Genomic DNA, 13,192 nt, shown 5'->3' on the forward strand with positions numbered 1-13,192 from the left:
GCAAATTCAATGACATAACTCACAAGGTAGATGTAGAAGTGAGGATTGATACACAAGTCATCTCTAAGAGAGGAAGTTTCTTGTACCATGGGTTCATTATCCAAGGAAATGGGAGATTAACAATGATATTACACATCGTATTGGAGCAGAGTGGATGAAATAGAGGCTCACATCCTGTGTTGTGTGATTAGGAATGTTCCACCAAGACTTGAGGTAAATTTTATAAAGTGATTGTTAAACCAACTATGTTGTATGGGGCGGAGTGTTGCCCTGTCATGAGCACGTCCAGAAGATGAGAGTAGAGGAAATGATGTTGTTGAGGTGGATGTGTGGACACACTAGAAGAGATAGGATTAGGAACAAAGATATTCAAGACAAGGTAGAAGTGACTTCCGTGGTGGACAAGATGAGGGAGGTGAGACTGAGGTAGTTCAGGCATGTGAAGAGGAGATGCCCAGATGCACAGTCAAGAGGTGTGAGAGGTTAGCTATGGTGGGTCTAAGGAGAGGTAGAGGTCAATTGAAGAGTTATTGGAGTGAGGTGATTAGATAGGATATGACGCACCTACAACTTACCGAGGACATGACTCTAGATAAGAGGATATGGAAGTCGAGGATTAGGATAAAAAGTTAGTAGGTAGTTGAGCATTGTGTAGTTTTCATTATTAATATTATTACTCTCCTACTATTTCTTTGATTATATTTTTACTTGTTTCCTTTGTTTTGGTTATTGTATTATATGTTTTGCTATTGTTCTTTTCTCCATTATTTTCTATATGACTTCTTCACTACTATATTTCCTCTTTTTACTGATTCTGATATGCTTTACTTGAGCCGAGGGTCTGTTGGAAGCTACCTCTATACCTTCTCAAGGTAGGAGTAAGGCTGCATACACCACCTTCCCAATACCCCAATTGTGGTATTACACTAGATATGTTATTGTCGTTGGAATTGGTTGATCTTCGTTTGGTGGTGTAGTTTGTACATGGTATAGAGTGAACAATCATGTAGCTACATTGAGGCTTGATAGGTTTCTTTTTCAACTAAATGGGATGTGGAGTTCAATAACATCAAGCAATCCCTGCTACTAAGAACTCTGTCTGATCATATCCCAATTGTGTTACAATGTGTGGAATATGGTGAGCAGGAAGGCCTATTTCAAATTCATGAACCGGTAGCTAGAGAAGAAGGGCTTTGGGCAGAAAGTCAGGGAATGGTGGAGCTTTTGTGGTAGGATGCTGGCTGGATTATATACTGGCAATGAAGTTAAAACTGTTTAAGGCTAAACAGAAGGAATGGAATTCTAATAATCATGGCATCCAAGAGAAGAAAAAGAAAGACATGTTAGATCTAGTATTACAAATTGATAAGGTTCAGGAGCAGAGGAACCTTAATGACGATGAACTCCTTACCAAAGCTAACTTGGAGATGAAGTTTGGGGAAAAGAAATATCTTGGAAGCAAAGATCCAGAGTTTTATGTTTAAAGCAAAGGAGATAAAAATACAAAAAGTTTTCAAAGAATGACAAATGTGCATAGAAGGTTAGTAATCTAGACAAGCTGCTAGTTAATATAGAAGAAATCACTGATCTAGACGACGACGACAACAACAACAACAACTCAGTGAAATCCCACAACGTGGGGTCTGGGAAGGGTAAAGTGTACGCAAACCTTACTTCTACCAAGGTAGGACGGCTAGTTCTGAAAGACCCTCGGTTCAATAAAAGCATAAAAAGAGGTCAGATAAGGCTAAGGAATTCTAAGCGGTATGGGAAAACAAATAATGAAAGCGACACAGATAAAATAGAGTAATCAAAGTACAGAAAGTAATAGATAGTAATATATAAGAACAGAAATCAGAGCACAAGAAATTATAGTGCACTAATGCGCCTACTAATAAGGAAGAATAACGAGACTATGTACTAGCCTTCTACCCTAATTTGGGTCCTCCCCACCTTCCTATCTAAGGTCATGTTCTCGGTAAGCTGTAACTGCGCCATGTCCTGTCTAATCACCTCTCCCCAATATTTCTTCGGCCTACCCCTACCTCTTCTGAAATCATCCATGGCCAACCTCTCACACTTCCGCACTGGGGCATCTGTGTCTCTCCTCTTCACATGCCCAAACCATCTCAGTCGCATTTCCGCATCTTGTCTTCCATCGAGGCCACTCCTACCTTGTCCCGAATAGCCTCATTTCTAATCCTGTCGCTCCTGGTATGCCCACACATCCATCTCAACATTCTCATCTCGACAACCTTCATCTTTTGAACGTGAGAGACCTTGACTGACCAACACTCCCCCCCCCCCCTATATAGAGGGTATTAAAAATTTCTTTGGAGTTCTATCTGAAGCTTTATGATGAAATAGAGGTATTGAGGCCTGACTTTACTTACTCCCTCCATTTCAATTGTTTGTCTTATTTCCTTCTTTGATAATCTTGAATTGGCTACCACCAACCAAAAACTCTTGCCAAATCCAAAGGTGAGACTGCTCCTTCGTTCCTGTCCCCGAAACATTTGGAACTGTTCCAGGAAACATTGATACTGACGATTCCCTGACATGGAAGGGGACCAAAAATAAGATGTTTATAGTGAAGTCATCATATGCTGTAGTCGCAGATAATGGTCAGGTGGACAACAAATAGCCTTAGAAACAGATCTGGAAAACCAAAGTTCCCTTCAAGGTTGCTTGGTTTGTTTGGTTTGTGTCTAGACAGGCTTGCTTAACTCAGAATAGCTTAAAGAGGAGGAATCAATATGACTTTCAGGTGCTACTTATGTTATGCAGATGCAGAAATAATAGTCATCTATTTTGTATTGTGGATTTACTAGCCAGGTGGCAATTATTTTTTAACATGATTGACCTTAGATGGACTATGCCTAAGCTTACTGTTGATCTTCTGAGGTGTTGGCACAATCAGGGCAGCAATGTAAGATACAAGAACTGGTAAAATATGATTCCAGCTTGTATTTGGTGGATAGTCCTGAAAGAAACAAATGTTAGCTGCTTTGAAGATAAGTGAAACTCAATCCAGAAGATAAAAAGCTGAATTGTGTACTATTTATCACTTTTGGTGTAAATAAATTTTTGTAAATGATGTTGTATCCATACTAGACATCATAGAATCCTTGTATGAAGAACAAGGACAGTTTTTGTATGTTTTTCTGGAATTTGGTACCAGCACAACTTTGAAGATTAATATAGCTGTTACTTTTCTAAAAAAAATAAAGTAATGGACCAGAATGTTACATGTTGAGTTAAATCTTAAATACTGAATTGATACTAATGTCACTAATTGCCATTAGACTTTTTTCTAGTGTTGTATTCTTAGCTATTAGAGTGTTTTTGGGACACTTAACTATATCTGAACTTCATTATAGTCTGTGATGTTCCATTTGGAGTAATGCCGGTTTCTAGACATTCAGAAAGAAAAATCTACTTTCAGAATTTATCCTACTGCTGTAATCCTTGTAGAAGATGATAAATTCTTATTTCTAAGTTGCTGTGCTTCTTTTTCACCTTGAACAATGAAAATGTTTTCTGGACTGCTGTAATGCTTTTCTTCCTCTTGTTTCCTTTTTTCCGTTTTATCTTTCTTGTTCCCATGTATTCATATTATATGGCTTCCACTCATACACTGAAGTTCTGAAATACTGTTATAGGAGTTAGTTGTTGCTGTTGAGAAGATGAACTCATTCCTTGACACGAAAAAGACCAGGCCATACTCCTTCCAGCAAGCTGAAATTGCGGAATTAGGATTAGGTGTGTGTTTTTCACTTTGTTCCTTTTTCATTTGTATTTGTGTATATGTTAATTGTAGAGATTGAAGTGCAGTTGTCATTAAATGAACATCTCCATTATAGTGCACGAGTTAATTTCTCTACATAATATTAGTGTTTCCAGAAATTGGCACTAAAACTATGTAGAACAATTAACTAATACACTAGAATGGAGATGATTTCCATTAGACTTAAGAATGTATTGGACGAGACTGTTTCTACTTCGCAGCATGCTCTTGTGGAGGGTGGACAGATTTTGAATGTAGCATTGATGGCAAATGAAGTGGTGGTTCTAGGAGAAAGCAAGAAGTGCCAAGTGTGTTGTGCATTTGATCTTGAAAAGGCCTACAATCATATGAATTGGAGGTTCCTAGAATCTATTATGCTACAAATGGGATTTGGCAAGAAGTGGAGGACATGGATTTACTTTTGCCTAAGTTTGAGTTGTAGAGTTGGGGCCTTTTCGACCTATCTTGGAGTACCATTAGGTGCATCGAACAAATATCAAATGGTGTAGAATCTGGTTCTTCAGAAGTTTGACAAGAGACTAGCAAGATAGCAGAAAATATGTCCAAGGGCAGGAAGGAAGATCTTATTAAGACCACACTCTCGAGCGTTCACACTTACGACATGGCTTTGTTTCTTGCTCCAATATCGGCCATTGAAAAGCTGAAAAAGATGTAGAGAAATTTCCTATGGGATGCAGTGGATGGGGCTAGGAAGTTCCACTTGGTGCTGTTGGAGACTGTCACATCTCCTAAAAAAATGAGGTCTTGGAGTTAAAGATTTAAAGGTAATAAAGCTTTACTGAGCAAATGGCTTTGGAGATTCGGGGTGGAGGTACAAGTGTTGTGGAGAAGGGGGGGGTGATAGTTGGTAAATATGGGGTTATGGAAGGAGGGGGGGAGCACTAGAAGTATCACTTTGCCTTTCGGTTGTGGTTTGTGGAGGAATATCTTGAAGGGATAGGATGTCTTTTGGGGGAAAACATCTCATTCAAGGTCGCAGAGAAAAGGAGAGTAATGGGGACTTAGTTTTGAAGGTAAATTTTAGAGTTTGTGCAAAATATCTTTCCAAAGAGACTTGGCAATTAAACGAATTAGGGGGACACAAGGTGGAAAGACTTTTTGCGACTTGCGATGTAGTAACGAATTCCCCGATTGGCAAGTGACTGATATTTAAGATCCAAACCTTAGGATTTCATTATTTTGTTTGTTTCATGATGATTATTCAAGATGTACTTGGATTTTCTTAGTGAAATATTGTTTTGAGTTGTTTTCTAAATTCAAGAGTTTTGTGGTGAAATAAGAAATCAATTTGGTGTTTCTATTCGACTTCGTACTTTTCACAATGATAATGCGTTAGAACACTAATCCTCCTAGTTTGAGCAACTTATGACTTCTCAAAGAATTATTCGTTAGGCATCTTGTTCATATATACTCCTCAATAGAATGGTGCAGCGAAGAGGAAGAATAGACACCTCATTGAGGCTACTCACACTCTTCTCATTTAATTTCATGTCCCATTGTGTTTTTGGGGCATGGCAGTTCTTTCATCTGCTATTTAATTAATTGAATACCTTTATCTTCCATTCAAAATCAGATTCCACATTTAGTATTGTTTCCTCAGTCACCTTTATACTCCTCCCCCTCCCCGGGTCTTTGGGAGCACATGTATTGTTCATAACTTGGCCCTTAGGAAGAATAAACTAGTTACTCATGCTGTGAAGTTACATCCCATCCATAATGCAACAACTTCTAATTTATTATCATCGCTCATGTCCAATTAGGCCGAATGATTCACATGTTGCACCTATTGCAGACTCATCTCATCCTAGTCAATGAATTGCACTTCAAAAAGGCATAAGGTCCACTTGTAATACCAAATCCCATTTAACATTTTTAAGTTATCAGCGTCCATCATCACCCCATTTATGCTTTTGTCATCTTTGTCTTCTATTTCCATGTCTATAGGTGAATCAGGATGATGACAAACTATGATTGATTCGATGTCTGATACCTAAGAGCTTGCGTCATTTCCTTCAAGGAAGTCTACGTTGGTTGTCACTGGGTTTATGTCGTCAGTTGGTTCAGACAACCAAATTGATAAGCATAAGGCTTTTTTGTTGCCAAAGGGTATACTTAATATTTGGCCTATATTGTAGTAATACATTCTCTCATGGCTAAAATAGCATATATTCGCCTTATCCTATCCATGGTTGTTCGTCATTGGCCTCTTCATGAGTTGGACATTAAAAATGTTTTTCTCTACGGGAACCTTCAGATACAGCTTATACAATGTTATCAAAGGCAAAAATCGTAAAAAGATCGAAGGTTTGTTGGGGCTTTAAATGCAAATAAAGCGTGAGCCTTAATGAAGAAAAGTGTAAATGAAAGAAAATACAAATATGTATGTGTAGTCCAAGACTAACAATTATAAGCTTGAATAATAAATATATAGACAAAGAAATTGAAACAAAGTTATGATAAAGTGAAATATCAATTGTTTAGTAATGCCTCTTTAAGATTACGCTTATTGTCAAGGAAAAAAAGTCTTAGAGCCTTAATGACCACTGAAGCGCCCTCTAAGGGAGGTCAAGTGCTCAACAGGTTTTGTGCCTAGCTTTAGGCTTAAATGCGCTTTAAGCACATATTTGACAACATTGGGTTTATTCATTTTTGTTTTGCTCGGGGGGGAGTCTAGTGGCCTAGTATGTCAATTGTGTAGGTCACTCTATTGCCTGAAACAGTCTCCTTGAGTCTGGCTTGGTAAATTTGACATTTTAATTCAGGAGTTTGGAATGACTTACAATGAAGTTGATCACACTGTGTTTTATCAGCATTGTGCTCTAAATCTATATATTTATTTGGTGATTTATGTTGACGATATCCTTATCAACGACAAAGATCAAAATGATATCACTAATTTGAAGCAACATCTCTTTCAACACTTATAGACTATGATTAAATTATTTTTTAGGTCTTGAGGTCGGTCAATCCAGATCAAGCATTATTATTTCACAACAAAAGTATGCTTAGACATTCTTGAGGAGATATGAATGACGGGGTGTAGACCCATTGATACTCTTATGGATTTGAATGCTAAACTCCTACTAGGACAAGCGGAGGCCCTAGGTGAGCTGCTTATAGGCAGTTGGTTGGTAAGTTGAATCACCTCATAGTGGTGAGACCTAGCATTTCTTTTGTTGTGATTGTTGTAAGTCAGTTTATGGATTCTCCATGTTTTGTCCGCATTTTGTGATATATAGAATCAGCCTCACGCAAATGATGACACTTCGATGCTCTAAGCCATGACCAGATCATTGAATATACAAACGCTGACTGGGAAGGACCACCTTCTGATAGACATTCTACATTTGAATATTGTGTCTTAGTAGGAGGTAATTTGGTGTCTTGGAAGAGCAAAAAACAAAATGTGGTTGCTCAATTTCTCTACACTTCCTAGACCCCACTTTGTGGGATTTCACTAGTATGTAGTGTAGAAGCATTATATATCAAGCAATGACTAACAAGTTGTGAGCTAGTTTGGATCAAACAATTGCTCAAAAAGTTAAACTTTGGAGAAATCAGTCAATGGAACTTGTATGGGATAACAGTGCAGCTCCTCATATTGCTTTAAATTCGGTATTCTATTAAAGGAGAAAGCACATTTAGATTGACCGTCATTTCATCTGAGAAATGATACTCTTTGGAGATATTGTTACAAAATTTGTGAAGTATAGTGATCTACTTACATTTTCTCATACTAGTTACATCTATAACAAGCTCGGACCATGCTATTGATATGCACGGGCTTAAGGGGATAGTTAGATAGTGTATATAAATACTATACTTAGTATCATACACTGTAATACTTAGTGTCATACACTGTAAAATTGGTATTCAGTATTATGTAAAGTATTTATATAAAAGGGCTTGGTGTAAGATTGTTATGTAACACATCTGTTAGAATCCAAGGAATATTCTATTGCATGTGTAAATATAGTAGGTTTACTCCTATTTTAATCAGGTATTGATTTGTATTGACTTTCTCTCTCTCTTATTTGGGGATGATACTTTTGAGCCGAGGGTCTTTCGGAAACAACCTCTCTATCTCCATGAGGTAGTGGTAAGGTTTGTGTACATTCTACCCTCCCCAGACCCCACTTGTGGGATTTCATTGGGTATGTTGTTGTTGTTGTTGATTTGTATCGATTTTCCTTCCTTTTTAAGACATGTAAACTTAGCTATTTAAACTCCAATAGATTGTGGTAATAATCAAGTCGAGTTCTCTCTCAAACTCTTCTCACATGGTATCAGAGCTTTCTTTAGTGAGAAAACAAGAATAAAATAAGAGAACAAAATTGCTGAACATTTTTCCAGCAGCACTTACCCTGTTCCGCGACAGGGGTATTGTGCATATACCAGTACACCATTACGATCGAAATCCTCGCGTGTGGTGTTCACTGACCCCTTTTCCAACAGATTCCTTTTTCCAACATCTTTATCTAGCGAGACAACAAGCAGTTTTCCAATTTTCCAAATCTATTCTTCAGTTTTTTTCCAAAATTTACTTTATTTTTGGACACTAGATATGTTTTCATGTCTCTCGGATCCGATATGTTTAGCACTAAATCTGTGGGCTCGAGCAACCCAATGTTATCACCGCAGAACCTTTGACAGGTAGCGCGAACTATTTATCTTGGTCTTTTTCTGAATCCACTGGTAATTGGACTAATCAACTGTTCTCTTTGTTTGAGGTAGAATACAATAACTTTCTTCGTATTAGGCGAGCAAGCAGTCATCTTCATCAATAGCTTCTGTATCCATATTGGTAATTTTGTTAATCATGTTGCTTGTATCTCACAATATCACGACTCAAGCTAGACCCTAGACGTGACACGGCAAATAGGATCCCAAAAGACCCTAAACAAGTCTCTTAGCATAAGCATGACTTAAGATAACGTAAAATCAACGTAAATTGAAGTGCGGAAGATAACTCTTTAAACGCAATCTTATCATAGCAAAATATGAGAATAACACTTGAAAAACGGAAATAAACTGTCACGACCCAAGCTAGGCCCTAAGTGTGACACAACGATTAGGATTCCCGAAGAAACCCCAACCAAGCTTCTTAGCATATCATAAGTATGCATAAGGTAACAATAAAGCAGAAACTCATAAGAAATCCAAGAACATAGCATAACGAGAATGAAGTAAGACAACAGAGACTCCGTACACATGTCCAACATGCCTCTACATGAACTAACATAGGCGGGGACTAGGACATATTCCTAGCTCATCCTCAATTGGAAAAATAATGACATAACATGGGATAATCTCAATGTATCATCATAGTCTAGGAATGACAAGAGAAGAAAAGATAGACTCGGCTTGCCCTCGAAGCATGAGGACTCACCACACAATCTTCGATAGATCACCAACTAGCCACGAGAATAGGATGGAACATCCGTCCCTACATTGTAATATAATGTAGGCAATGAAGTATGCATTAGTACGTTTGAATGTACTAAGTATGTAGGCAATATAATGCATAATAAAGCCATGTTGTGTAAATGACTATTACAAATAACATGATAAAAGAGGTAGTAAAATCATAAGTAGACATAAGAAGGATCAATGCACAATAAACCATAAGAGTATCATGTAAAAGTAAAGGCTAGGATTAGTCAAGTAAATCATCATAAGGGACCATACATATGTGAGATAAAACCATTTCTGACAATAAGACCATTCGAGCTATAACATGGAATCCGGTATCTCCCCATACAACGAAAAAAGGAAAATCTACTTGCCAAGGTAGACTCTACCCCACTAAGCGGGTAATCATGTACATGTGCTATATGTGGATTCACTAGCTAGGCCATATTGTCAATAATCCTACTGTGGTAACGCAGTTAAGGGACTAGAGATTGCTACTAAGGATTCCTTGGGTCGAGTCTCCACCTCAAAGTCCTCTCGGTACTAAGTCAACATCCCACGGAATACATATCATTATCATAAATCGTACTTGTCATAATTCATAAGCTTGTCATAAATCATAGTTCATACTTGTCTTGAAAACATAAACTTATCATGTGGAAAGGCGATCAAAACCTACCAATCCAATTCATAAAATTTGTTTATAAGAATAGCTCATTATCATGTGATTCATGTAATGTGGATGTAGGCCATCCATCATTAATAGAGTATCATTAGGGCTTTAAGTCACCATTAAGGATTTTGAGTCACCCTTTTCAAAACTTGCTTAAACACTTGATATTCCAAAATCATGCATTGTACTTGAAATTAAGTTGAAGCATGAATTTACAATCAATTGACTTGAAAATCATAAAATTGAATAAACTAATGCTTAATTGAGAAGAAACATATCAAATCATACATAATTCATGAAAAATAATATCAATTTGAAGTATAATTGAAAATACCCATCATCCATGTCATGAACCCTCAAGAGTAATGTAGGAATTTCATAGAAGACTCTTCGATTCCATGCAATAATCATTAATTCATATTGAAATAGGTTCATAATCATGATACATGTAATTGAAATTGAGATCACAAAACCCATAAAATATATACTTTGAATTGATTGAAAGAGTTGAGAATTGGTTGGGCTCCATAGGTGAAAGGGATCCATGGATGAATACCACATACCTTGGATAAGAAATTAGAAGAAACTTGAAGAAATTTTGAATTTTGATGAAGAACTTGAGATGATTGCTTGCTTGTCTTCAATGGTGATTTGAGAGCCTTTGGAGAGAGAAATTTTTGTAATTGATGAATTGTGAAAGAATGAGGGAAAATAGGGGTTTTTGGGTAGTTAATAGGGTGGGATTAGTCCTAAAAACGTCCAGATTCATTAACTAATAGGTAGGGAAAAGTCCAAAGTGCCTCTACTTAAAACTGAAATCGGACGAAAATGGGTGTCACGACCCAAGCCTAGGGCATAGACGTGACACGTCGAATGAGACACCCAGAGGTACCTCACCCAAGCCTCTTAACATTCATCAAGCTTTTCATAGGTAATGGCATTTCGAACAAACGGAAATAAGAGGGGTAATGGGACTAAGGAGAAGCCACACACAATAGGAGTCAATTGCAACATTTAAAGCATCTTATACTTGTCCAACCATACCTCTACAAATTTAGACTTGGCGGGGCTAAGACATGTCTCTAGCTCACCATCATAGTAAATAGAACAAGTACTCAAAAGGAATTCAAACATCTATACAAATCATGATCTAGAAGGGCAAAAGGGGTGTTGTTTCCAAAACATGGGAACTCACCAAAGTAGTAGTAGCCTTCAACGTCTAAACTAGCCACGGGGAGGAGAGTGTGGAGTAACGTCGGTCCCTACATGGTGATATCGTGTAGGCAAAAAGTATGCATTCGTACTTCGAATGTACTAAGTATGTGAGCATGCAATATAATGACAACATTAAGACATTTATAAGCAAAGTATATAAGTGAATGCATGCATGGGAAATCATCATATATAACGTTAAAACATTCATTTTGTGGGAAGATGATCGTAACCAACATTTAAGACCATGCGAGCTATTACATTGAATCCAACATAACTCTCTACGCTGGCAGGGGGAGACTACTTGTTGGGTAGAACTCCGTTAACTTTAATAATTTCTTTAACTTTAAGGGCTAATTGTGGATCCACTAGCCTAAATAGCCTACAAGGGCTCCTATTTTTTTTTTCGGGAACAGACCCTACACGAGGCTCCCACCTCTCGTACATAGTCAGGGGTTGAGCTGCACCCCAAGCCTTAACATAAATAAAATTATAAAAATGCACGAAGGGGGACATAAACCTTACCTCCGACCTTAAGTTGGTTCATAAGTCGGCTAACCTACTAAGGTCGGCCAACTCATCCCCGATACTAGATTGAAAGCGATAAACCTATGAGAGGACTCCTCTCGATACAACGCGACTAAGAAAAAACATAAATGAGGGAGACTCTCCCCTTCCATGTAAATACAAGAAAGAAACCTACACTAGTCCTATTCAAATAAGCTATATTAGAAAACATAGCTAAATCGAAGTAGGTCAAGTATATGAACCTTCCGATTTCCATGGATTGAGATCGATCTTGTCATCGTTGTCCTTCTTAGGCTTGTCGTAACGAATTTGTCCATATGATGCGAGTGCGACAATCAAAAGGATTGCATTGTGCTGCTGCTAGTTTGGGAATGTAGAAGAGTACCTCATTGAAAAGACTGGCTTTTTCAGGGTCGCTCGACTAAGGTCTCCGATCATCCGTTCGCGCTGTAACTTCTTGAGCTCTGATATTTTTGGAGTTACTGTAATCCTGCAACCCCAAGAGGCATTTTGGTGTGGTATGGTTCATGTTGTTGAATGTTGTTGAAAGATGCTGAGGTTGTGAACTGCTCCTGGATGTGCTGCTGCAGCCCTGTATGTTCTCCCTTGAAGCTGTTGCAAATTGTTGTTGCAGCTGCTTAGTATTTGTGGCTCTCCACAGATGCTGTATATGTCTTTGTAGCTCACTGAAATCTGCAGGACTAAGGTAACAAGAAACAACAAAACAAACATCCAAACAAGCCTCCTGAATTTCTGAAATTTCTGGAGTTGTTGGAGTTGCATCTTTTTGTCTTCTCAATGTGTGCCAAGGTGTTGTGAATTCAGCTGCTGTTGGATGGGCCATCAACCTGCAGCTGCACATGTAAAGAAGAACAAGCACAGATGGTAGTGGTGGAGTTGTTGCAAGCCTATATGTCAAGCAAGCAAACAAACAAACAAGGCTCCTGCTACATCCTGTATCTGCACAACCAAACAACCAAACAAACAAGCAAAACCTTGTAGTTTTGTGTGTGTTGCAGGCTGCTGAGGTTGTTGTTGGAGGATGATGTTGTTGGAAATTATAGCTTGCAGGCTGTTGTGGCTTTGAGTTTGTACTCTTGCCCTCCCTAGTAAATAGTTTGGTTGCATGGAAGAATTCCACTGTTTGGCAGGGGGTAGTTCCACATTTGCTGCATAAACCAAGGAATCTGGAGCTGTTGCTTGTTGATGGCTTCCAAAACATCTGGAGTTGTTGTTGTTGGTTGTTACTTGTTGTTGGCTTCCAAACAGCCTGCCTTCTCCAAGCTTCAATTCCATTTTGTTTGCTGTGGTTGCTGGTAGTTTTTGTTGTAGTTGTGTGTTGTTTCAGGTGAGGGCTATAGCTCCACTTGTTGCTTTGTTGAGGGCTACATCTCTGGAAACCTGCACAAACAAACAAGGAAACACACAAGAAAAGCAATGATGTAGTTCTTAATGTTGTTGATAGTTCCTGATTCATGAGTTTCCATATCCAATTGCTGTTGAAGTTGTTGATGTATACTGGAAAGCTACAAGTTCAGCTGCTGTACTTCCACTAGAAG

The 13,192-nt window shown here is 38.2% G+C and overlaps 1 protein-coding gene across 1 annotated transcript in view; it reads left to right on the forward strand.

Annotated features, from left to right (window-relative positions):
- Nucleotides 1-13,192, forward strand: part of LOC129887420 (uncharacterized) — a 36,022-nt gene that overhangs the window by 9,533 nt on the left and 13,297 nt on the right. The window contains exon 7 of the mRNA XM_055962518.1: nt 3,663-3,762. Within this exon, the coding sequence (XP_055818493.1) occupies nt 3,663-3,762 (100 nt within the window). The remainder of the gene's footprint in view (nt 1-3,662; nt 3,763-13,192) is intronic.

The sequence above is a fragment of the Solanum dulcamara genome, chromosome 4 (genome assembly GCF_947179165.1).
Source record: "Solanum dulcamara chromosome 4, daSolDulc1.2, whole genome shotgun sequence".
Taxonomy (NCBI): Eukaryota; Viridiplantae; Streptophyta; class Magnoliopsida; order Solanales; family Solanaceae; genus Solanum; species Solanum dulcamara.